The following is a 25,413-nucleotide window of genomic DNA, read 5'->3' as shown; positions in this document are numbered from 1 at the left end:
TTAGTTGTAGTTGGACACAACACCTTTATTTATTTATTTTTATGTGGTGCTAAGGATTGAACCCAGAGCCTTGTATTTGCTAGGCAAGCGCTCTACCGCTGAGCCACAATCCCAGCCTGAGATAATTTTACTTCTTCTTCTTTTTTTTTTAATATTTATTTTTTAGGTATAGATGGACACAACACAATACCTTTATTTTTATGTGATGCTGATGATGGAACCCCGGCCCCACCCATGCTAGGTGAGTGCTCTACCGCTGAGCCACAATCCTAGCCCTAACTTCTTCTTTTTTAACTTGGATGTCTTTATTTCTTTTTCTTCCTAATTGCTCTGGCCAGAATTTCTAGTACAATATTGAATAAAAGTTATCAGAGTTAGCATCCACGATCTAAGGGGAAAAGTTTTCAGTCTCTTACCATTGAGTTAGGTATGTTTTCAGAACTGCCCCTAATCATGTGTTCCCTCTTATTACTAGTTTGTCAGATATAGATAATTTTTTAATCACAAAGACAGTCAGATCTTGTCAAAGGCTTTCTCTGCATCAATTGAGATGATAATGTACTATTTTTAACTCTGTTAATGTGATACATTACATTGATTTTCACATGTTGAACCATCCTTACATTCTGGCATGAATTCCACTTGGTCATCGTGCATGCTCTGTGTAATCCTCTTGAATTTGGCTTGATAATATTTTGTCAGATTTTTTGCATCTATATCCATCTATCTATATTGGTCTTTGGTTTTCTTTTCTCAAATTATATTTATTTTTGGTTTTGGTATCAGGATAATAATTGGCCTCCTAAAATTAGTTAGGGTGTGTTCCCTCATCTTCTATTTTTTTGAAAGAATTTGTTTTTTTTGTTGTTGTTGTTGTTGTTTTGTTTTGTTTTGTTTTTGTATTAAGGATTGATCCCAGGGGCAGTTTACCACTGAGCTATATCCTCAGCCCTTTTGCTATTATAGATGTGCACCACCATGCCCAGCTTTTCGTCTTTGAATTTAATTCATTTCTGACAACATTTACCTAGAGATAGCTCAAGTCCCAGAGGTTGAGGGCTCAGACTCCTTCCCATGGGAAGCTACCTTTCTGTGAGCTGCCAATAAATTAGGGTTCTCAAGACCCCTCCTCGGATTTGATTAATTGGCTAGAGTGGCTCACAGAAGTCAGAGAAACATTTTTATTTATTGATTTGTTACAAACAAGATTTTAAAGAGTGCCCATCGTCATCAGATGAAGAGGTAGATGGACCACAGTATGAGAGAAGGGGCTGTGTGGTCCTCCAGGAACCTCCACCTGGTGGGGCAGGGCTGAAAGTCCCAGCCTTCTAATCCTGTCTTGGTCTTTCTGGAGACTAGTCCCCATCCTGAAACTGCCTAGGGGCTGCCACAGTCCTGGTAAGGCTGACAAAAATCTCAAAAGATTTCAAGGGTTTTGGGAGTGGAATACCAAGAAAGGGGGGATAATGACAAATATACGTCACAATGGCGTCCTGCCACATAAAGTTTTGTGAGAAGCAAAGGAGACAGTGAGTGTGAATGTCAGGGTTGGTAAGTGTCCATGGAAGTCTCATGCCATCATGATGAGGCTCTCCTAGACCAACCTAACTTCTCTTGGTTCAAACAGTGCCCCCCGTTTGCTAAGGAGCCCCCCGTTTGTGCTTCTGACTGACTGCCTTGCTCTTAGGGATCATCTTCTCCAGGAGCCCTTTGGAAGTGGCTCCAGAGGTCTCCCAGTGTAGCCAGCTCCCCCGTGGTCAGTCTGGCCCTGCTCTAGGCTCCACTCCCTCCCCCTGGGGGTCACGGCTTGTTTTCTTTTAGAGACCCAAGATTTCCAAACTCTGTGGTTACTTGCCTAGCTAAAAGGGGAAGGAGAGGATCAGCCCCAGGAGGAGGAAGAGGAAAACGAGACAAACAGCCAGCGCCGTGGAGAGGAGCGTGTGCCCAGAGGTCCCCATCCCCGCAGAGCTGGGAGCTGGGAGCCGGTTTGCCGTCGTCCAGTCCTGCCTCAGCCTGCTGCTGCCCCATGGAGGCCATGGGCCCAGGGACTCTGCTGGTCCTGCTGGCGACCACAGTTTGGCATGGTAAGAACAGAACTGGGGGCTTGATGGGGGTATGACAGAGACCGCCTGTGAAAGGGCTCTGAGAGCCCGTTCTGGGGTGTCCCCACGCTCTGCGTCCATCTCCCTAGCACTGGACTGCAGGCTTGTGGTTATCGGCTTTGGAAAAGCCATGGAGAAGAAGAGCATGGGTGGGGTGGAACCAGCCTGGCTTAGGGCTGTGGGTCTGTCCCGGCTTAGCTATCAACACACCAAGTGTCCCGAGCAAGTCCCGGATACTCTCAGGGCTTTGTTGACTCCGTGGCAGGTGGCGGTGTGGTGCTGGGCTAGATTAATGCAGTGCTTTTGGAACTGTCCTGTGTGTACAGGACATTGACCGAGGATCTTGTCACCCGGCAGACTGTGGCTCTGTAGGTCTTTGGCTAATATTTTGCATTTCTGACAAGTTCCTAGGAGATGTGTGGGCTGCAGGTCCAGCTCTGCACTGAGCAGAGAAGTCTAAAAAGCCCCGTCAGCTCTGCCTGCTCTGCCACCCTAGGAGTCCAGGCTCCAGGCAGGGCCCTACTCAGAAAGGCCTGAGGGGCAGGGGGCCTTCCTTGGGAAGCTGGGGTGAGAGCTAAGCGGGGAGACAAGAGGCCGGCCTCTCTGGCCCAGGGCTCAGGAATGGGGGATTTGGTGAGAGAGAGGTACGGGGCTGGAGGGGGCCCTGAGGAAGACCAGCGAGGGTCTCCCCAGGCAGAGCCCCCTCCAGACATAGGCTGCCAGGTCTCAGGAGGGGAAGCTACATGGGGATCCCACCCCACCTCCAAACTCCCGGCAGCAGCAGCTGTTAAGAACTTCCATAGAGGACCCTGCCTAACTAGCGGGAAGGGGCTGCAGGATGGGACTTGTTGGCCCAGAAAACACAGTGGGCCACAGGTGGCCCAACAAGCCTGTTTCCTATTGTATTGCCTGCTTATTTAGAGGGGTCTCGGGTGGGTGGGGCTTGGTGGGGAGGAAGGGCAGCCTCATTCTGGCCTCCCACAGAGGTCTCTGAGGAGTTGGTGTGTCTCTCCCCTCTTGAGGAGATGGCACACTCAGGGCCTTTTGCTGGCACAGCCAACACCAGTGGCTAGCCTGCTTGTTCTTTTTCTTATTGGGATGCAACTTATATGCATTAGAAAGCACAGATTTTTAGATGTATGATTCAGTGCAGCGTGTGAAGTACACATGCTTACGTACCCACTGTCTCAGTGAGCATAGAGGCTATTCCTCTCACTCCAGAAAGTTCTATGAGTTTGATTTCAAAGCCTTGTCTTATCCTTATCCCAGGGATGCAGCTGTGGGGCAGAGTGAGTGTGTGTGGGGGGAGGGAGAGGGGGGTGTTTAGGGCTGGTGTGCTGCGGCTAATGTCCAGCTGTAAAGGAAAGAAAAAATGGGGGACACAGTGTTAGAAACCTGTTTTCATCCCAGCAGACTAGTGGTAAGTGGGGAGAGGGGGCTGCCGTAGGGTCAGGGTGGTGCCGGAGCACCTAGAGACAGGGAGAGGCTCCCTGCTCCCCATCAGGTGATGAGCTCCTGGCCTGAGGAAGGCTATGTTCAGGGTGCAGGAAAGAGATCGGGGTGTCTTCTGGGAGCGGACCATGGCAGCATCTGTCAGGCAAATGGAAATGGGTGGGAAGGTTTGGGACATGGGAGAAATTTGGGAGCTGAGACTAGAGAGGGGGAGAACGGACAGCTCAGGGAAGACCTTGGTCTTGTTCACCAAGCCCCTGGGCCTAGGGAGCGGGGGAGCTGAGCAGGCTGGCCTTCCCGCCAGCCAAGCCAGCAAGGGGAAGTTGGGGGCGGAAGTGGAGAGCGTCAGCCCTGTCCTGCGTGAATATCTGGGACGACAGGGCAGGATGAAACAAGACAGAGCCTCTCCCTGACCACATTTCCAGAAGGCCAACGTGGGGCCAGAGGAATAGGCGGGGAAGGGGAAGGGGAAGGGAGAAGAGGCCCTGTGAGAAGAGGCAGGGCCAGAAAAGAACACAGGCCGAGGCCGGAACTCAGGTCCCCACCACAGCCTGAGCAGGCTGACAATTAGATAGCAGAGGACCCGACCCAGAAGGGACCTTGGAAATGGAGCGACAGTGGCCCAGGCAGGAGCAGCGCTGGGAACTGGCCGCCGCCTGTCATCTCCTCCTCAGCAGAGCTGGGGGGTGGGACCTGGGACTGTTCCCAGCAGAGCAGTTGAGGCTCTGAGGGACAGCAACCTCCCCAACAGGCAAGGGGAGGAGCAGTTCCGAACCTGCGCTGGTGAACGCCCACTCTGCAAGCCGTTTCCCACAAGAAAGCCCAGGCTGGGGCCCTGGAGTGTCAGGGAGTAGGTGACTGGGCAGTGCTGGCTCTGCTGAGATTTGCCACAAAACTGTAAGAAATGACACTTGTCCCTCTTGCTGGCAGCCATAACCCCAGGTGTCCCTGGGCCTTGGCAGTACACACAGTTTACTTAATCCCTTTTGCTGATTAGAAGCCCAGGCAGGGGGCCACGGGCGCAAGCCTGTAATCACAGCAGATCCGGAGGCTGAGGCAGGAAGATTGCAAATTCAAAGGCAGCCTCAGGAAAAGCGAGGTACTAAGCAACTCAGAGAGACCCTATCTCTAAATAAAATACAAAATAGGGCTGAGATGTGGCTTAGTGGTCGAGTGCCCCTGAGTTCAATTCTTGGTAAACCCCCCCCCCCTTCCAAAATAAAAGCAGCAGGAGCAGCTCAGGCAGGGAGGCTGCACATTTCTGACAGACTTGAAATCAGAACATAAATTAAGCCATCCTGAAATCATTAGGGAGAGGATACCTTTCCAATTTGGGGCTCTTCAAAGGGGGACACTCAGTTAAGGAGTATTAATAGAGGACAGTGGAGATCCCTGAATTCCTTGGAAGCCCTGAGGCCCTCAGCTGGCTTGTCACTATGCCCATCACTAGAAACAGAAAGGGCTACAGCAGGAAGGTTGGACTAGCCAGGGGACAGTGGCAGAGCCAGCCCTAGGGCGTCCTGAAGCCCAGCAGATGGCCCTGTCTCTCCGGGGGTCTCACTGCCTGGAGCAGGGGCAGTGGCCAGGAGGGCCAGGAAGCAGAAGTGAGAACATCCCTGGTAGAAGGGCTGAGCGGAAACCGGGGCCGAGTGGGACGCCAGCAATGTGTTTCCGCCCACGCAGACCGGGGGCGCCTGGCAGCCCCTTGCAGGCCGTGAATCAGTTCTCACTTCCCTCCTTCACCCCTATTTTAGGCCCTGGAAAAAATGCTGACACAGCAGAGGCAACGGGCCTTCTTCCCCGAGGGCCAGATAGGAGTTTCAAGTTCTCTTTTCTCCTTCAAGAAAATTTTCCTTAAAAGAGATTGGCTCCCTAGTAAACACAGCAGTGGGGACGGGGGTGCTGGGCGTGGCCTACGTCACAGACAGAGTGACCAAGCCTTACGGAGTACTTGTGGACACAGGGGATATTTCAAGACCTCCATGCATTTAAACCACCTAACATGCCGCTGAATGGGTATGACTATTGTCCCCCATTCTACAGGTGGGGAAACTGAGGCATGGCACTTCTGAGCTCTCCTACTGTGCTACAGACCAAGTGTGCAGTGGTGGGGGTGGGTGCAGCAGGAGACCCAGAACCTCCCTCACCGCTGGGCTGAGAGCCTGCATCCCTTTTCTTCTTCCCTGAGTGAATTAAGTCAGAGGACTTGACCACGCACGTTCCACTCCTTTGGGTCTTCCTTTGTTTCTTTGAGCCCTGGCTGGAGCGGGGGCCCTCTGCTCAGCACAGATGACATGGCTGCTTGTGCGTCCACTTTTGGAGAGAGCAAATGTTGCCATCACACAGGGATGACTGAGGCGAGAGGCTGGGGACAGGTGGGACAGCAGCCAAGGAAGCTGCTGGCCTCCTGTCTCAGAGGACAGGCCATCCCTGAGCAGGATTGGGTTGGGAGCTGAGCAAATGACCAGAGGGGCACAGACTTGTTCAAGGTGACCCCCAGCTCAGCACCTAACCTGCCAAAGCACCACCAATCTTAGGGTCAGGGATGGCCCAGGGGTGCTTAGGGTCAGGGATGGCCCAGGGGTGCTCTCCAGGCCTCACTTCTGTCTGCCACCCCTCAGCAGGTCAGGGGGTCCCAGTAATTGAGCCCAGCGGCCCTGAGCTGGTGGTGGAGCCGGGAACAACAGTCACCCTGCGATGCAGGGGCAACGGCAGTGTGGAATGGGATGGCCCCATCTCCCCCTACTGGACCCTGGACCCTAATGCTCCCAGCAGTGTCCTGACCACAAACAATGCCACCTTCAAAAACACGGGGACCTATCGCTGCACGGAACCCGGAGACCCCCTGGCAGGCAGCGCCACCATCCACCTCTTCGTCAAAGGTGAGCACTCTGAGCCCTCTTCCAAGAAGCCTGGCCCCGCAGGCCCCATTGTAATGCCCAGGAGCTCTGCCCCTATTAACATTCAGAATAAACCAACTCCACATGTTATTGAGTGCTGACTATGAACAAGGACCTCTGGCAGTGTCTCTGATTTATCATGGTCCTCACAATAACCCGGTGAGGTAGGGTCTATGTTTATGCACATTTTTCAGAGACTCAGAGGGTTAAGTCATTTGCCCAAGGTCACACAGCATCAGTACCCAGCTGCATCTGATTCCAGAAGCCCACTCTAAAGTGTTGGTTGAATGGCCCTGGTATGGTGTAACCTTAGACAAATACTCAGCCTTTTGAGCCTCCCCGTCACCAATTGTGCAGGGAGGGAGAATCATTATAACCTGTATCCCCCTCTATCCCAGACCCTGTCCGGCCCTGGAACCTGTTGGCAGAGTATGTGACAGTGTTTGAGGGTCAGGATGCCCTACTGCCCTGCCTGCTCACCGACCCCTCGCTAAAGGCAGGCGTCTCGCTGATGCGTGTGCGTGGCCGGTCGGTCTTGCCCCAAACCAACTACTCCTTCTCACCCTGGTATGGCTTCACCATCCACAAGGCCAAGTTCATAGAGGGCAGGGACTACCAGTGCTGTGTCTTGGTGGACGGCAGGATGGTGAAGAGTCTTGGCATCCGGCTCAATGTGCAGAAAGGTGAGTGGGACAGGAGGGGACCGGCCAGGCGTGGAGGGCAGGTGGGTAACAGATGTCTCCCTTTGGCCCGTCTTCCTTCCGATCGGCCCACAGTCATCCATGGGGCGAGGTGTGTCAGGTGGGATGCAGACCACTGAAGTAACTGACCATGGGCAGATCATCTCCCACCATGAGATGCTGACAGACACCAAACCCGGCAGCTAGGAGACAGCATGGTGGGTGGAGACGCCTTGCAGGGAAAGCACTCTCCTTGCCTCCTGAGTGTCTCTGGACCTTGGGAAACTGGCCCAGAGCATCTTTCAACACAGCCACAGGCACAGGGATTGATTCGATGCCTGCTGTGTGCCAGGCACTGTGCTGGCTATGGGATGTCCCCTGAATGGACTGGACATTGCCCTGGAGAGTCAGACTAGAGAGACAGTAGATAGGGGTTGAGATGAACCAAGAGGAACACCTGGGGAAGCCGAGGCAGGCCATGGGCGAGAGCTGATCTCTCCACGCTGGTCACAGGAGGCCTCTCGGAGAAAGGTCCTAACCTAACCAAGATCTGGAGGATGAGAACAGCCACCCTTCACCACCCGGGAGGGAAAGGATTCCAGGAGGGAGTGCTGAGTGCCAGGTCCTCAGGAAAGAAGGTGGCCCCGGTGGCCATGGTGCAGGGACACAGGTCAAGGGGTACAATGGACTTTGGGCTATTATTCTGAGGGTGACAGGAAACCACTGAATGTTTACCCGGCAGAGAAGCATGATCCAGTTTCTGTTTTTCAGAGGTCACTTTGGATGCTGAGAGGACCCTCAGCTATAAGGGGCAGAGGGGAGGCAGGGAGGCCTTTAAGAGGGTTATTGCAAAAGTCGGGAGCATGGAGTGGTAGTGGACTGGGATGGGTGGTGGGTGGTACTGAGGGAGAGAGGGGACATCCCAAGGTCTCTTTAGGAGACAGGATTTGCTTTGGGGGAAACCAAGGCATAGAGCTTGCCTTCCAGGGTTCTGGATAGGAGAATGGTGGGGACCTTGGCCAGTAGCCTGGCCCATAGCAGGGAGCAGGGTGACAGCTCAGCCCTAGGTGTTCAGGGACCTTGTCTCTTCCTCAGTCCTCCCAGGGCCCCCAACCTTGACACTGGAGCCTGCAGAGCTAGTGCGGATCCGAGGGGAGGCTGCCCAGATTGTGTGCTCATCCAGCAACCTGGACGTGGACTTTGACGTCTTCCTCAAACATGGAAACACTAAGGTCAGCCCCGGGAAGTAGGCAAGGGGAAGTCTGCCCATCCTTTCAGCACACTAACCCCTGTAGGCAGAGCCTCCAGCCTCAACCCAAACTGGCTCTCCGGGCTGAGGACACAGCCCAGGCCCAGAGAAGGTAGGGGACTCACCAAGATCTCACCACCAGCCAGTAGGTAATCCAGAACCAGGACTCAGGCTTCTGCTGCTGTGGGGGGAGGAGTTATTCTGGTCACTTGCTGGTCCCTTGACCCTTGACCTTTGCTGCAGAGCCAGATGTGAGCTCATGGCTGACCTAGCAAGGCATTCCTAGGCTACCTTCAAAGCCCAGGGATAGAAAGGCTACTTCAGATGCTTTCAGAGAGGGAGAAGGGGGCAGTATTACAGGAGGAAATGACAGGAGGCTGCTTTAAGAAACCCCACCCCCCTACATTACTGCATTCAGTGGGCCAGGCACAGCCCTATGCCCTCTGCATGCGAATCTCATTTACTCCTTACTACAGTCCTAGGAGCTGAGGCCAGTTATCCCATTTTATAGATGAAGAAACTTAGGCTTAGGGTTTGGTCCCTTGCTGAGAACAGGCAAGTAGCACTCTTAAAGGCTGAGGATTTGAACTCAGAGCTTTCCAATCCCTTATCAACCTCAGTATATCATCTCCATTCCTTCTGGCTTCAGCTCAAAATCGCTCAACAATCGGACTTCAATGATAACCATTACCACAAAGTCCTCACCCTCAACCTGGATGACGTAGGCTTCCAAGACGCTGGCAACTACTCCTGTGTGGCCACCAATGCCCAGGGCACCCACTCCACTTCCATGATTTTCCAGGTGGTAGGTGAGCATCAGGGAGGGGGGTGGAAATCCTGGGGGAGGGGCAGCAAGGTCTGAGAAGGAAAAGGCTAATGGCAGAGAGGGCGCTGCTTCATCCTGAGCCCCGCTGGGCAGCGGCACCTGCCGTCCCAGATCCTCCCTGGGACCCGCTCTCCCTCCCTGGAGCTCCTGCGGTCTTGGGGTCAGCACCGTGCTCTCTGTTTGGGGATTGGAGGCCGGTACCTCCCTACTGAACAGCATCTGTTCACCCACCCATTCCTTTATTCCTCTAAGCCTGGGACATTCATGTCACAGGGACACATGAACAATGATCCCCTGGCGTGATCATGGGGGAAGCTTGGGGTGTCCTAGGGTTCCTCTGACTCAAGTAGGAGAAAATGGCCTCCAAGCTGGGACCAGAGGAATGAAAGTAAGTGGATGGGCCAGGGGATAACCAAGGCAGAGAACAGCCCTTCTGGCAGAGAGAACAGCATATTCAAAGAGCAAAGAGAGCATGGTGTACACGACACACCGAGGGAGACAAGGTGGCCACAGCAGGCTGAGGAGTGCTGGGACAGTGGCCACGGGGGAGAGGAGACAGAGGCAGAAGCCAGGTGATAATGGAGAATTAATAGGTGAAGAAGTTGCGTCTCACCCTGTGTGTGAGCAGTCCCTGCAGGGTTAAAGGAGGAGGGTGGGCTCAGATTGCAAAGGGAACACTCTGTGATGGTCAGGAACATACACTTCCGGACAGCATTCTGACCTGACTCTGCCAATAAGTAGCAGGTTGCTTGACATCTCTGTGCCTCAGTTTCCCTAGTTGGGGATAGTGATGGTAACTACTTCACAGATTTGTTGGGAGAACTAAATGAGTGCATATCTAAAAAATATGCTGGCACACAGTGTGTGCTAAGTGTGCTGGAGGGGACGTTGTCTGAGCAGGTGCAGTCTGGTGCTGGGTGGATGGAATGGAGGGTGGAGACAGGCCGGTCAGGGAAGTGGCTGCAGGGCTTGGTGCTGGGGATGCCAGCCAAGGGTCCTAGACCACCTTGCCCAGAATGATGTAGAAGACCTGCTGGCTGCTGAGGTGAATGGGTGCAGGAGAGGACAGCCTCCCTCAGTATGCCTCAGTGACGGGGTTGGGGGGACAGTGGAAGTCACTGGACTGGGAACCCCAGAGTGAAGAAGGAGTTCTTTGGGGTGGGAACAGGGTGAGTCATCTTGATCTAACCGTGGCCATGGCTTTTGTGTCGGTGGTTGGTGGCAGGGGTAGGAGGTAGGGAAGGAAGCATGAATCACCACCCGGGAGCCTAGGCAATGCGCTAGACTTGCGTGGAATATGGGCCTTGCTGTACCCCATACTGTGCTGGGAGCTCTGCAGGGGAAGAAGGGCAAAAGCATTTAGAATTGTCCCCCCCACCCAGTTATGGCATCTAATGCCATCCGCTTTCTAGCACAGGCATACAGTCATCATTCAATAAATGCTTGGGTTCCTTTACGCTTTCAACCACACATTGCTCTGGGTGCCAAGGATACAGCTGTGAGCGAAGGATGGAAACGTTTGTCCACGTGCAAAAGTTTGTGTTCCAGCTGGGAGAAGAAACGCAATGAGCAGAATCTTAAAAACACATAAAGTGAGCAGCATTCGCAGTTCCAAACAGAATGTCTCCATGGCGAGCTGACGTTTGAGCAAAGACTCAAAGTTGGCAAAGGAGGAAGAAGTCCAGGCAGGGGGACAACGACGTTCTTCAGGCAGAACTGTACTTGCCACGTTGGAGGAATAAATTGACCAGGGTGGAGTGAGCAGGAGGAAGAGAGTGAGAGATGAGGTCAGAGAGATAAGGTGGCAGATTCCTAGGGCCCTGTGGGCCAATGTAGGGACTTGGGCTTTTTTTTGAAAGAGATGGGTGAGTGGTTAGAAGGTTTGAGTAGCAGAATGACATGATCAGATTTGGATGTGACTGTTATGCCAGATTCGTGGGAAATTCAGGAACTGAATCCGATGCAAGCACACAAGAGTCTTTATTGCAAGCTCGAGCCTGGTCCCTTGACCTATGACCTGGGTCATGGGTGATTGGTTAATACAAGAGGAGGATTCCTTTGAACTGATTGGTTTAGGCCACGAGGGGTGTATGTGCTAAACTACATGGTTTCCCAACATGTTATCCACCACTATAAACTACTTGGGGGTCATCTGGCATTCCAGGTATTTTCCCTGTCTCATGCTGATTGGAGGTTGCTAGGGGAGTTGCTATGGGTCCTCAACTAGCCTAACTGAGTCAGGGACACCTGGCGCCGCAGACCTCTCGTTATTTACAGACAAACAACTCAACAGGGTGGGTATGTGCTTAGGAGTTCTCTGTGGGTTTTTCCAAGGACAAGGGTCACACCCCCTTCCTTAGGACAGGCCTTGAGGTAGAAGCTGCTGTTATTTATTTTTAAAAATGGAGTCACATTAGTCTCTCAGTGACAAGCTTTAACAGGGCTTTCTGGTGCTTTGTTGAGGATGGTCTGTAGGGAGACAAGGTTAGAATGAAGGGAACAAGTTCGGAGGCTGCTGTGGTGGTCCAGGTCGGAGGTGATGGCGGCTTGACTGGAGTGGTGATGGAGGTAGTGGGCAGCGGTGGGATTTGGATGGATGGATGGTGAGAAGAGAGGTGTCAGAGGCAAGTCTTGGGTGGGGTGGACACTGTGAGGTGTTCAAGGTCTGGATGAAGGGTTGAATGATTGAATGAACCGTATGCCAGGGCATCTATCTTCCCACTGACACCACATCTCCATGTGTCCTGCTTTCCAGAGAGTGCCTACTTGAATTTGACCTCTGAGCAGAACCTCCTCCAGGAGGTGACTGTGGGTGAGAACCTCAACCTCAATGTCAAGGTGGAGGCCTACCCTGGCCTACAGGGTTTCAACTGGACATATTTGGGACCCTTCTCTGACTACCAGCACAAGCTTGATTTTGTCACCAACAAGGAAACCTACAGGTACTATCTGTCAGTTCCTGTCTGCACAGTCTGTCAGCCAGATGGATGATGTTTTAGCCAGGAATCAGTATGCTTGGGTCACATCCCAACCTTGCTGTGTGACCTTGAGTCTCCTCCTCTTTCTGGGTCTCAATTTCCATGACTATGGAACTTCAGTGTCAGCATTCCTTCTTCTCTTCCATGACCAGTGCAGATGTGGAAAACAACCTGTGCCCCCAAGACTGTTACCCAGAAACACACTCCAATGTTGAGTGCACAAAGTCTCTGCCACACATATAGGTTTACCGTGAGAAGGACTCAGTGTCAAACAATCACAGATGCATCAGAAGTTCTTGAAGGTCCTGTGGTGTCTCTCTCTCTCTCTTTCTCTCTCTCTCTCTCTCTCTCTCTCACCACACACACACACACACACACACACACACACACACGAGAAATTCTCCCTGGCTGACCTTCTCCACAGGCTCAGAACTCACCTCTGAGCACAGTCTCACTCCATGTCTTCTTTTCTGCTATTTTTCCACTCCAAGAATTCTGTTTTTTCCACACGTCCAGCATCTTAGACATCTTTTTTCCTATCTCCTATGGCCTGTGTCAGGATTTTCCCTTGCCATCCAAAATGGCCTAACCAAGTTGAGTCTAAACAAGAAAGTTTCCTCCCCAAGTGGACACAAGTGCTGGGTATTAAAATAAATTTCTTAGCCTGTTCTATCAGGATGAGACAGTGCAGCTTGGCCAAGGACAGCTAATATGTCTCACACTCATGACAGATGCCCCTGAGCTTTTTTCTACAACCCGTTCCTGCAGAGTCTAGATGCAGCCTCAGAGCTCTTCTTGACACAGTCCCCAGACACAATTTCCAGCACAGTTGGTGGAAACCATCTGCCATGCCTAGGCCAGATAATCTCTTAGCCATCCTCAGTCTTCAAAACGCTCTGGGGAGCTCATTCTATTTCCTGAAGCCCCAACCTCACTGACTCCTAGAACCTTGCTTGTCAACTGGCAGAAGCACAAGATTCCCCTTGTCTTCATCTTCCTCCTCTCAGTTCCCCTCTGGTCCTTCTAACCTGGGCTTCTATCTGTCTCTGGCCTAAAGCAGAAGTGTTGGAACTGGTGTCTGTAGATCTCTGGTCTGAGGCTGCTCCATGGACAGGTTTGGGGTTTTCTTATAAAGAAACAGAGACATTGTGGAAAGAAACCATGAGATCTCCTAAGATGCAGTGGTCTGGGACCATTTGGCACAGGGCAGACAAGGCTGGACACAAAACAGCCACTGAATTTTAGCTCGTGATGCTTATGAGTCACCCTAGAAAGTTCAGTTATTTCCAGCTGGAGAGGTAGATGTTAGTTATCTCAAGTTATCTCGTGGGCTCACTTCAACAGCGTATATATGAAAAGTGGAATGATACAGCGATCAGCAGGGCCCGTGCCCAAGGATGACATGAAAATTCATGGAATGTTCCATTCAAAAAAGATTGACTTGTGTAGAAGGTCTGGCAGAATGAGACTGTCTTTTGAATATCATGGATTTTAGTCTAGTAGTGGCTGAAGACATTTTCTGAGCAAGAATTGATAATGTGATATAGTTTTTAAATTTTTTGTATTGTTATTCTTTTTCTTTTGGTCCTGGGGATCGAACCCAGGACCTTGCACTTGCTAGGCAAGCACTCTACCACTGAGCTACACCCCCAGCCCTGCTGTCATTTATTTTGAACAAACGTATTTATTACCTAAACAATGCCTTTATTTCGGGCACATTATAAAATGTGATTAAGAAAATAACAACAACAAAAAAAATTTTTACCTGGAACCAGTCTAGAATGACTTTTGTCACTAGTATTTGATTGCAGGATTTTTCTATAATAAAGGGTACCACTCAATGGTGTGTCTACAATGAGTCTGATCAAGCACCCCAAGTACAGGTTACTTTAATCTTCATGCCATCAGTATCACCTTTGCCCCAAAAGAAATGGAGGATTACAGAGGTGAAGTATCTGCCTACGGTCACACAGCCAAGAAATGCCAGCACCAGGACTTGACCCCCAGTCTATAGCAACCCGGTTCAGAACAAAGGCCCTACATCCTGTCCTTTGTCCTAACCACAGTCCTTTTTGGCAGGGCTGTCTAGTCCAGAGAAGGTGATAAGATCAGGGGGCCTGGGCTGTGACTTCCAGTACCTATAGAATCACCTCTTCTAAACCTCAAATTTTTTTTTTTTTTTAATGAGAAGACCAGTAGAGGAAATGGCATGACTGATTTTCCCCTATCTGGTTTTCCTAATGGCACCCCTGCTCAAGTACCTGGTTCAGCCAGACTTTGTGTTCTAGACACTGTGACAAAAAGAAAACAAAAACTATGAGCCCCACTGTCCTGGGCTCATGGATGCCTGCCCCTGTCCTGCAGGTACACCTCCAGCCTCTCCCTGCCCCGCCTGAAGCCCTCTGAAGCCGGCCGCTACTCCTTCCTGGCTATGAATGCAGGGGGTTCCAGTTCGCTGACCTTTGAACTCACCTTGTGCTGTGAGTGATGGGCAGGTTTGGGTGTGGTTTCCTGGGCTGCTGGGGGTGAAGGTGTACAGGAAGGGGTGAGGAAGGTGGCCTTCTGTCGGGATGGCTGGTCAGGGCTCATCTTTCCCTCTTCCACTTCTTCTTTCCTCCTCAGATGCCCCCAAAGTCAGTGTCATGTGGATCCCCATCAATGGCTCTGACACCCTGTTCTGTGATGTCTCTGGATACCCCCAGCCCAATGTGACATGGTTGCAGTGCAGGGGCCACACTGATAAGTAAGTTGGTTCCTCCCATCTCCCTCACCTGGGCCAAGGAGCTGGGCAGGGTGACATGCCCATACTGGGGACCTTCCCACCCTGAGGTCCATTCTGCTCTTCCCAGATGTGATGAAGCCCAGGTGCTGAAGGTCTGGGTAGACTCCCAGCCCAAAGTCCTGAGCCAGGAGCCCTTCCACAAAGTGACCATCCAGAGCCAACTGACCATTGGGACCTTGGAACACAACACCACCTATGAGTGCAGGGCCCACAACAGCGTGGGGAACAGCTCTCAGTCCTTCAGGGCCATCTCATTAGGTGAGCCTTCCTCCCCACCCCATCCTGGCCGAGCTGCTCCTAGAAATGCCATCCCCAGGAAACCAGGGCTATTTGGAGCAGATCCCAGCAGTACTGAGTTCCACCGCTCTGGGTCAACCTCGGGCTCCTCCTGACCTACAGGACTGCCAAGGCAGGGAGATGGGGACGTCTTGACCCCTGTGAGACAGAAGCTGAGGGGGAAGAGCAGGAGGAGCAGAAGCTGGCCTTTCAGTCCCTGCACTGTAACTCACTCATTCATACAAGCAAGTAGTGGCATATACACTCGCTTGGTGCAGGGGACCGGTGCCCCCATGGACATCAGAGTCTGGAAACACAGCCTATACAGGGACAGCCAAGACAGCCTTCTCCATCTCCTCATGACTCCTCTCCTACCCTGAGACATGGCCATTCAGGGCCACTGTACGTGAGCCACCCAGGGCTGCTGTTGGGCTGTGCACTGGCGTAGGTGGCCTTTCTGTTTTTCACAAAGGGTCCCTGGGCTAGGTCTCTGGCTCTCTGCACCCTCAGCACCCTCAGGCCCATAAGAACCAGGCTTCATCCCCTCCTGTGGCCAAATCCTGGTGAGGTTCTGGGCCCAGAGGGAACAGAGCGGGCCCCTGGCCTCAGCCTGGCTTAGGGATCCATCATTCATGTGCCCCAGGCTGCTGGCCTACAGCATGGCTCTCAGGGCCTCTCTGCTCTCTGCTCACTGTGGCTGTGCATTTTAAGTAATGAGCCTGACATTGGGTTGTTGGCATTGTTGACAGACATTGTGCTGAACTCTTTGCAGGTGTTACCTCAATTAGTTCTCATAACCTTAAGGAGGGAAGGCCTGTCTTCCTTCCTGTTTGGGGCATGGTAAACCTGAGTTTGAGGTCATAGGTTCAGTGTCGCCCATCTTGGGTGGCAGAGGTGGGATTTGACCTCATAACTCAAATGGACCCCCTACCTGCTCCAAAAAGGGAAAGGAAATTAATGTCATTCAAAACAACATCGAGAGAATGAGGGTTCTAGATCCAGGGAAGAAAAGACACCAGACCCATGAGCCTGGCTCGCATACCCTCCAGGGGCTGTTTAGGACACATGGAGAGGCTTCAAGGGAAATACAGGGGAGGCAAATTCAGTGTGACCTACAGCATTTTGAGGCGGGGAGTGAGGGGGATACTGGAGGTTGAACTCAGGGGCACTCACTGAGCCACATCCCCAGCCATATTTTGTATTTTATTTAGAGACAGGGTCTCACTGAATTGCCTAGTGCCTCACTTTTGCGGAGGCTGGCTTTGAACTTGCAATCTTCCTGTCTCAGCCTCCAGATCTTCTGGGATTATAGGCATGCACCACCACACTCAGCAACCACCAGGCCTTCTTTGGCTTGTTTTTTTTTTTTTTTTTGAGCACTGGGGCCTGAACCCAGGGCCCCAGGCATGCTAGACAAGCACTGTGCCACTGAGAGATACCCCAGCCCTGCTCAGCTGCCCAGAGGTGGAGCTGGTGACTCCTGTATCACTGGGGGCACAGGTGGTGTTGGCAAGCTGTTGCTGGGCCCTGAGCTAGGCTGTGCAGAGGGGTGAGACTGAATGACCCCAGAGCACCCTCCCCCTCCCCCTGTGTCCTAGCTATAGGAGGCTATGATTCTGGACAGGATTTGGGGATGGGCATGACAGAGTGGAGAGGAGGGCGTACCTGCAGGGGGTTCTGCAGGAGAGGCCACTGAGGCTCTGAGGGCTTCTCAGCACAGGGTCACTTTATTCAGTCAACAAGCACTTAGTGAGACCCACTGTGTTCCTGGCAGTGCGCTGCCTGGTCCTGGGGGGGAGAGGGGGCACAGAGGTCCTGCAGCTGCTCACTCCTCTGCCCTGTCCCCTCAGAAGCCTATAGGCAGGACCCGGATGAGTTCCTCTTCACACCGGTGGTGGTCGCCTGCATGTCCACCATGGCCTTGCTGCTGCTGCTGCTGCTGCTGCTCTTGTACAAGTACAAGCAGGTGAGCTGGGGCAGCGGGAGGGGCGCCCTGTCCTGAGGAGCCAGACGGGACGTGCCACAGCTGCACAGTCCACCCTGCAGCGCCCTCTCACCCACTGTCAGTCAGTCATGCAGATGGCAGCTTCTCAGCATGCGTCTGATGGGTCCCAACATGGGTTAGGTCCTGGAGGCGCCTGGTGCTCAGCCCTACAGGCTTCACTCTCCAGGACAGGGAATGGCCACTAGTCCAATAGCCACAGAAGTGACGGTATGTCTGTGGAGCCAAAGGTGCCATCAGGCCAGCAATGGGATCCCGGGAGAGGATGGCATGGGATCCTGTCCCAGGCTAGGGCTTCCAGACCACACTCCAGCGGACAAGATGGACACACAGAGGGCATCCCTGGGCTGGGCCTGAGTCTCGCCCCAGGTAGCATGCGGATTCACAGAGGACAGAGACCTCTGGGCTTTGTCCTCCTCCTCCGTGTTTAGTATCCACATGGACCAGAGCTGCCACCTGTTGCTGCTGCACATTCAGTGTGCCACCTGGCTGGCTGCTTAACCAATGTGATGGCAAGTTTAGTTAGGGGCATTTTGTGAAGTGCACTACTGATGTCACCTCAGTGAGCACCCTCCGCAGCTGTGGGACATAGGCACTGGCACTGATCCCATTGTACAGAGTTGGAAGCTGAGTCTTAAGAAATGGAGATGGTTTCCCTGCTCAGTGACCAGTGGATGGCAGAATTTAGCTTTTAGTCCAGAAACGACCGACCCCAAAGCCATCTTTAGCCATTATGTGAAATATCAGATCATCTCCTTTTATCCTCACGACAACCTGGAGTGCAGAGTCGGGTACAAGTCAGCATTCTGCACGTTAGGACACTGAGCTCAGCAAGTGCAGAATGTGCTCATGGTATGGAGGGCTGGGTCCTCTGGGAGACCAGGTGCCTCCACATCAGAGCCCACAGCCTCTGCCACCTGGCTGGCCTCCTCCTCACACAAAAGATGATGCCCAGCATGACCAGCCATTGAAGGGGCCAGGCCAGAGGGCTGTGGAGGCCAGAGGGCTGTGGAGGTCAGAGGCAGAGGTCCCCTCTGCAAGGGGGTCCTGGAGGCTGCTTGGGGGAGGTGGCTTGGCTTTGATGGAACAGGTTTGGGGTGGGGATGAGAAAGGAGAGATGAGGCTTGGGAGAAAAGTTGCTCTGGGCAAGAGGGCCGTGTGTGAGAGGCACATGAAGAGAAGGCCAAGGTAATTTCTGGAAACGAGACCTGGAAGAGGAGGCAGCAGGGCTGGGGCTGAGGGCTTGCAGGGTTGGTTGGACTCCAGCCTGTAGATCTAGGGCTGTGGGTGGGTTTGAACAAGGGAGTGATGAGGGGGCGGATGGTCCCTTGGCTGCCTTTTCATGGCCATCTGTGCTTGGATCTTGTGAGAAGGGGACCTGGAGTGGGCAGGATGGGAGGTGTGGGGGATCACAGGGTCAGGCTCCCTGGGCTCATGCCAGCATACAACAGGAGAAGGTGCTCTGAATGCAGCCCCAAGGAAACAGGGCCCAAGATGTGAACACTCAGGGGTCTGGGCCCACCTCTGACTGTTTTGCCAGGTGACCTTGGCTGACTCACTATCTTCTTTGGCCTCAGTTTCCCCTCCTGTATGAAGAGACTGGTGACCTTTACCAGCTCCTCCTCCTCCAATATTAAGATGTTTTTGGGCTGGGTGCTCTGGTGCACCCCTGTAATCCCAGCGGCTCAGGAGGCTGAGGCAGGAGGATCACAAGTTCAAAGCCAGCCTCATCAACTTGGCAAGGTCCTATGCAACTCATCAAGACCGTCTCTAATAAAACATAAAAAAGGGCTAGGGATGTGACTCAGTGGCTAAACACCTCTGGGTTCAATCCCTTGTACAAAAAAAAAAAAAAAAATCTGCATGTCTGCTTTAGTAGTCAGGGACAGGGAGTTAGTAATCCTGGTCTGGCTCTGCTGGTCAGATCATGGGGAGTCTGTGTCTCAAAGTTTCTGTTTCTCCATTTGTGAAGTGGGGTTACAGTGGCGAGATGTCTCAGGGGTTCTCTGGTCTGTACCTGCCACATGGGAGGGACTGGGCAGAGTATGAGGTGCAGACAGTGCTCCAGGGCAGAAGCTCACACCCTGACCCAGGAGGAAGTCAGCTGGGGAACCCAAGTGAGCTCATGCATCTGGGACTGGACGAGGCCTGAGGCTGGGCTCCTTGGCTACGCACCCAGAGTGGTGGTTGGGCCCTGTTGCCACCTCCACACTGGACCTTACTCACTCTTGTGGCTGCCGGTTCCCTCTCAGAGCAGCTCCGACTGGTGCAAAGTTCCTCCTTATGTGGAATTGAAAACTCTCTCCCAGTGTCCCAAAGAGCCGCCACCTCATGGAGGTTCCTGAGAAGGGACCAGTACCTCCCTACTCTACCCCCGCGGCAGCCCTTCTGCCTGCCTGGGCTGAGCTGCCTCCGTTGGCTGTGGTTTAGGGACAGCATATCCTCTCACCCAAGGGGCTGTTTTTGGAACATGTACTCACCGTCACCTCCTTGCTCCCATCTAGAACTTGAACGAGGACCACCTAGGTCAAGAGTAGACCTGCAGCCTCAGGAGGTCCTCCTCCCCACACCCCCTCACACACCCTTAAGCTCCCCCAAGCTGAGGTGCCATGGGACAAGACTTAGAAGAGTCAAGTCAGTCATTCCTCTGCCTCAGGGTCTGCCATCCAGTCTTCCTGTACCTTACCCTTTGCTAGGTATTCAGCCTGACCTGTCCCTCATGGCCAGGCCTGGCATGAAGAGTAGCCCGGCCTGAAGAAGGGCTGTTTCTGCCTCAGGGCTGAGTCATTGCCTTCTTTCCCCAAAGAAACCTGGGTGTGGTTGCAGGGGAAGAGGAAAGGGCAGGAGTCAGCCAGCAGCAAGGAGAGGACACAGGGAGGGAGCCAAAGAGGGACAGCATGGAAGGCCGCTGGAGAGACTAGGATCCTGGGGCCGGGACTGGGCTTGGGGCCAGGAGGTCCCCCTGAGCTTCCCATGGGAGTTGCTCTGGCCTCCACCTTCCTGAGGCAGGACATCTGCCCACGGCACCCCCCGGGCCTAGATGGTTCCTGAAGTCTCCATGCCCACTTGGATCCCAGAAGGGAAGCCAGGGGTGGTCATGGGGCACAGGCCCAGGAGCAGATGAGCTATGTGCGGCGAGTATCTACCCAGGGCCAGCTCACAGGAGGGGCTCGGGAAGCACCCACTGCCCCATTAGTCCCCTTCCTGGGAGATCTGGCCAGGACAACGCCCTGACCTTAAGTCTCACTGGTGGTGAGAGGCTCTTCTGGGCAGAAGCTCTGGAGCCACGTGGGAGCCCATCCAGGGCTGCAGGACAGGACAAGTCCTCCTAGGGATGGCGCCGCGAGTGCCTTGGGAAGGGTCTGTGCTGAGCTGGAGGATGGTAGGGATTCCCGAGGTGGATGCAGAACTCAGCACTGGAGTTAGGATCCAGATGTGAAATTCCACCTCTTCTCCCTTTGACCCTCCTCATCTCACCCCTGCCCAGTGGGGGGCAGGGATGGGCTGACTCAGCCCAGCTGCAGGGGGACACAGGAAGGAGAAGTGGCAAGGAGAAAAAACAGCCGTGGCCACAGGGGCTCCTGGAGATGGAAGTGGCCGGAGAGGTCAGAGTGCCCTCCCCACTCTTGGTATCTCGTCTCTAGGGTTAGGCCCCTACAGGCAGGGCCTGCATCCCCAGAGACTCAGGAAGCTTCTCTCTCTGCCTCATTTCAGACTCTCCTTCCAAGCTATAACATGGATGTTCCTAAGTTTGCCCGTAGCCTACCCTCTTGAATAGAGCCTGGAAGTTCTTCCTTATGACTAACTGCAGTCTTTTTTTCCCCAACTTACCCACTAGAAGTTGCTCCCTATGGCTATCTAGAGTCTTTTAACCTGGCAAGACTGGCAGCCACCATCTGTTCACACACCCAGCTGGGGTATCTGGGGAAGAATCTACTAAACACGGCCAAGTCGATCCCCAATCCCAAGGCCTGCTGGGAAAGAGAGTTGTGTCCTCAGTGTCCTCCACTGCCCCAGTCCTCCTCAGCACTTCTCCCGGGCAGTCCTTGGCACATTGCCCCTTGCAGCTGCCTGGGGCAGGGAAGGGAGAGGCAGCTGCTTTTCCTCTCCAGATCCCACACCCAGCTCCGTGAGCCAGAAGCTCACCAGGGAACCCCCCTAGGCTGTATCAGCAGACCTGTGCCAGACCCTGCGGGCTTCTTACTGCATCTGTCATAGCCCTTGAGACCTTCCTGCCTCTTGGACCTCCTCCTCACCTTCCCTCCACACCAGCCACTTCCTTGTCCCTCCAACTTGCCAGGGTCTTTCCCATCTCAAGCCATAGCATTTGTGTGTACTTTGCCTGGAAAACCCTTATGGCTGCCCCTCAAGTGTTCTCCCTGACATTGCTCTCTATACCGTGACCCTGTTCACTTCCTTCACAACACTAACACTATTTGCAGAATTCCCTGCATATACATTTGCTTGCATTAAATGCCTCTCTGAGCCACTAAAGTGCAAATAACACTGGAGTCTAGAGTTTGTGTTGTATGATGCTGAATCAGCAGTGCCTGAAAGAAGTAGATGCTCAGTAAAATATTTAGATGGGACTATAATTCAGCCTTAAAAAGGAGGGAAGTTCTGACACATGCTAGGACATGGATGAACCTTGAGGATATTATACTTGGTGAAATAAGCCAGCCACAGAAGGAAAATAATGTCTAATCCCACTTAAACGAAGAACCTAGGACAATAAAATTCATACAGACAAAGTAGGATCATGGTTGTCAGTGGTGGGAGGCAGGAGGACAGGGGAGTGGTTCTTCAATAGGTACAAGAGTTTCCGTTTTGCAAGATGAAAAGAGTTCTGGAAATTGGTTGCACAACAGTGTGAATGTACTTAATACCACTGAACCACACAGTTAAAAATGGTTGCAATGGTGAATATGATGTTATGTATATTTTACCATAATTAAAAAAAAAAAAGGCTGGTGAGTACTCAGTGGAGGAGTGCCCATTTAGCATGCATGTGGCCGTGGGGTCAATCCTCAGCAGAAAAAAACAAGAAATCTGGGTGAGAGGCTGGGCAAGTGGGTGAATGACCATGGATAGATCTTGAGTTCTACCCTCCCTCCTGGCCCAGGAATCACCAAATTATCAGAGATATCAAGGCCCTTAGAGGTTATCTTGTCCAAGTCCTTTAATATGCAGAAAGGGAAACTGGGGCTTGAAGGCAAGGGAAGGCAGAGTTGAGCATTGACTATCCACGAGCTGCCATGACCCCCTCCCATGGCGGGCCCCACCCTGACTTCTCCAGCATAGTGCTTTAGGACCCCCTGTACCCCCTGCTCTTGGGAGGTGAGATCAAGGTCTGTCCCGCCAGCCCCAGTTACCTCATGCCTCCTCTCGCGCCTGCAGAAGCCCAAATACCAGGTGCGCTGGAAGATCATCGAGAGCTACGAGGGCAACAGCTACACCTTCATCGACCCCACCCAGCTGCCCTACAATGAGAAGTGGGAGTTCCCAAGAAACAACCTGCAGTTTGGTGAGAGGGGGTCTCAGCACCCCATACCTTCCATTGTGGAAACCCGGGGGGGCTGCAGAAGCCTGTGGGCCCTGAGAGGGAGGCTGGACCCAGGGACCTAAGGAGACTATGTGTACGACAGGTAAGACCCTCGGAGCCGGAGCCTTTGGGAAGGTGGTAGAGGCCACAGCCTTTGGTCTGGGCAAGGAAGACGCTGTCCTGAAGGTGGCTGTGAAGATGCTGAAGTGTGAGTGAGGAGAGGGGAATTGGGGACTGGGCTGGCCCTGTGGTCACACCTGCAACACCTACATTTTCAGCCTATTGGAGTCTGCAGGATAGAGCCCAAAATTGGGGACTGAGAACTTGGCTTTTTATGGACGCTCCAGACAGTGACTCCTGTCTCCGAGGAGCTCTTGGTCAACCTTTGGGTGGGCGGGGGCTTCTGACTAAGCCCAAGGGAGGTTGGGATGCATAGAGGCCAGGACCATGGCCTGGTCACAGCTTGTATTCCAACCCCCCCAAGAGCAGCTCAGTGACAGGCCCACCCCCCTCTTTCTTCCATCTGCATGTCTGCTTTCTTTCTCCCACTTTGACCTCTGATGTGTCTGGGCCTCGGGAAACTCCTGCTTGCTCTGACCTGTGGCCCATCTCCCAGCCACGGCTCATGCAGATGAAAAGGAGGCTCTGATGTCGGAACTGAAGATCATGAGTCACCTGGGCCAGCACGAGAACATAGTGAACCTTCTGGGGGCCTGCACCCATGGAGGTGAGGGGCCTTTGCAAGAATGGGGGCCCATGGTCTTGGGAACTTTCGGGGCATCTGAGGGTCCCAGGACCACCTAGCTCCATGCTCCCCTTCTCATCTTCTCCAAGTGCCAGTAGGATCCCTGCCTCAGCCTTCCTGAAACCGCTAGGCCACAGTCCTAGGTTAGGGAGAAACTACTTAGGGTGACACACCAGCTCTGTGGAGCTGCTCTGTGGCTCCTGGACTTCCTTGAGCACCACAGCCCTAGGGGAGAGGGTGGAAGTACAAACTTTTGGACTCTGTTTCAAGGGCATCTGATTTTGTAGGTCTGGAGTGAAGGCCCCAAATCTACCTTTTAAGAGTTGCTACCCAGTCAGACATGGTGACACACATCTATAATCCCAGAGACTTGAGAGGGTGAGGCAGGAGGATCCCAAGTTGGAGATCAACCCGGGCTTATCAACTTAGCAAGACCCCGTCTCAAAATAAAATAAAAAGGGCTGGGGATGTAGTTCAGTGGTAGAGCACTCCTGGGTTCCATCCCCAGTACCACAACATACACACACACAAAAGATTAGAGCCCCACCCAAGGATGCTTGTACACTCACCCCAGGTACCACAGAGGTGCCCCAGGACTCCAAAACCACTTCCATTGTCTTCACAAAGACAGCTTTGCCCTCTACTGAATGACCATAGAGTTCCTTTGAAGAAAAAGTCCTTGAGCTGAAGTTCTTTTTGAATTCCTCCACATTAGACAGCCAGGGTTACCATAGGCACAGAAAAACCTGACCACAGAGCCAGGATTTGAACTCAGGGGTGTGGGGTCCCAAGCCAGGGGCCCTGTAGCCCTCAGCCCCCATGCTGCTATTTACTCTGGGGAGCAGGGATACAGGGCGACCCCCTCACCCTGCACCCTTGGCCGCTGCAGGGCCCGTTCTGGTCATCACCGAGTACTGCTGCTATGGCGACCTGCTCAACTTCCTGCGAAGGAAGGCTGAGGCTATGCTGGGACCCATCCTGGATTCAGGTCAGGACCCTGAGGGAGACACTGGCTACAAAAACATTCACCTGGAGAAGAAATATGTCCGCAGGTAGTACCCTGGCAAAGGATGGGAAGTGGACAGGGAGTGGGGGCCGGGGTCTATGTGAAGGGTCAGCTCTGCCTTGGGATTCCTGCACATTCCCATCTGGGCCACCCCAAATTTTAGGGCAACTCTGCTCTTCCACCACATATTCCCATCATTGAGCAAATATTTGAGCACCTACCACCTTCTGGAAATGTGGACGGCAAAGATGGGAGGTCACCAAAGATGGCAGAGAAAAATGTTAAGTCACTGCCAGTGTGTGGAAAGGACCACTGAGGTCCATGTCTGAGCCCTGAGCAGAGATGGGAAGACTTGGGGGATCATTGTCCATTTTGCCCATCACCCCTGTGTCATTCCACTCAGGAGGAGTCAGCCTCAGTCCCCATATCACCACTGACAAGGGTCTGTTAGTTGTAGGGAGAGAGGAGGCCAAAGCAGCAGGACCACAGCCAGGTCCCCGGCTCACCTGGGCCTCCGTGTCCACAGGTTAGCCATCAGAGTCTTTCAGGGTCTTTCTTGCTGTTGTTTTGTGGTGCTGTGATTCCTGGAGGCCACTCAGAGACAGATGGACAGAGCCACATGGGGAACTGGAGAGAGGAAGTGGCGAGTTTCATCCACATGAGTGGGCCGAGGTGGAACCTGGGCTAGAATTCTGCTCTTCTGACTCTGGGTCCAGGTTTCACCGGAGCCATGCTGTTACCCTGAAGCTCTGTCTTGGGAGCTCAGTGGGGCTCCAGAGCCAGGCTACTGGGGCTAGGAGAAGAGCAAAACAAGAAGGGTGTGTGTTGTGCCCTTATTTAGGTACTAGCTACTGCCAAGCACAGGGAGGCAAA

At 53.1% G+C, this 25,413-nt stretch overlaps 1 protein-coding gene and 1 pseudogene across 3 annotated transcripts in view; both read left to right on the top strand.

Annotated features, from left to right (window-relative positions):
- Positions 1-1,853: 1,853 nt before the first annotated feature.
- Csf1r (colony stimulating factor 1 receptor) overlaps positions 1,854-25,413 on the top strand; it is a 28,609-nt gene continuing 5,049 nt past the window's right edge. The window contains exons 1-14 of one of the 3 annotated variants that reach the window (XM_015486127.2): positions 1,854-2,084; positions 6,179-6,436; positions 6,853-7,137; positions 8,230-8,366; positions 9,033-9,192; positions 11,965-12,151; positions 14,552-14,667; positions 14,810-14,930; positions 15,037-15,227; positions 17,096-17,211; positions 22,645-22,771; positions 22,893-22,997; positions 23,406-23,516; positions 24,424-24,586. In XM_015486127.2, the coding sequence (XP_015341613.1) occupies positions 2,027-2,084; positions 6,179-6,436; positions 6,853-7,137; positions 8,230-8,366; positions 9,033-9,192; positions 11,965-12,151; positions 14,552-14,667; positions 14,810-14,930; positions 15,037-15,227; positions 17,096-17,211; positions 22,645-22,771; positions 22,893-22,997; positions 23,406-23,516; positions 24,424-24,586 (2,135 nt within the window). In that variant the 5' untranslated portion in view covers positions 1,854-2,026. Of the gene's footprint in view, positions 2,085-6,175; positions 6,437-6,852; positions 7,138-8,229; positions 8,367-9,032; positions 9,193-11,964; positions 12,152-14,551; positions 14,668-14,809; positions 14,931-15,036; positions 15,228-17,095; positions 17,212-22,644; positions 22,772-22,892; positions 22,998-23,405; positions 23,517-24,423; positions 24,587-25,413 lie in introns of all 3 variants that reach the window. The other 2 variants (XM_048811786.1, XM_015486116.2) reach the window with 2 other exon arrangements.
- On the top strand, positions 13,520-13,619 carry LOC125619295 (annotated as a pseudogene).

The sequence above is a fragment of the Marmota marmota genome, unplaced genomic scaffold, assembly GCF_001458135.2.
Source record: "Marmota marmota marmota unplaced genomic scaffold, marMar, whole genome shotgun sequence".
NCBI lineage: Eukaryota > Metazoa > Chordata > Mammalia > Rodentia > Sciuridae > Marmota > Marmota marmota.
The sequence above is the reverse complement of the archived record's forward strand: the minus strand, read 5'-3'. Positions and strand labels throughout refer to the sequence as shown.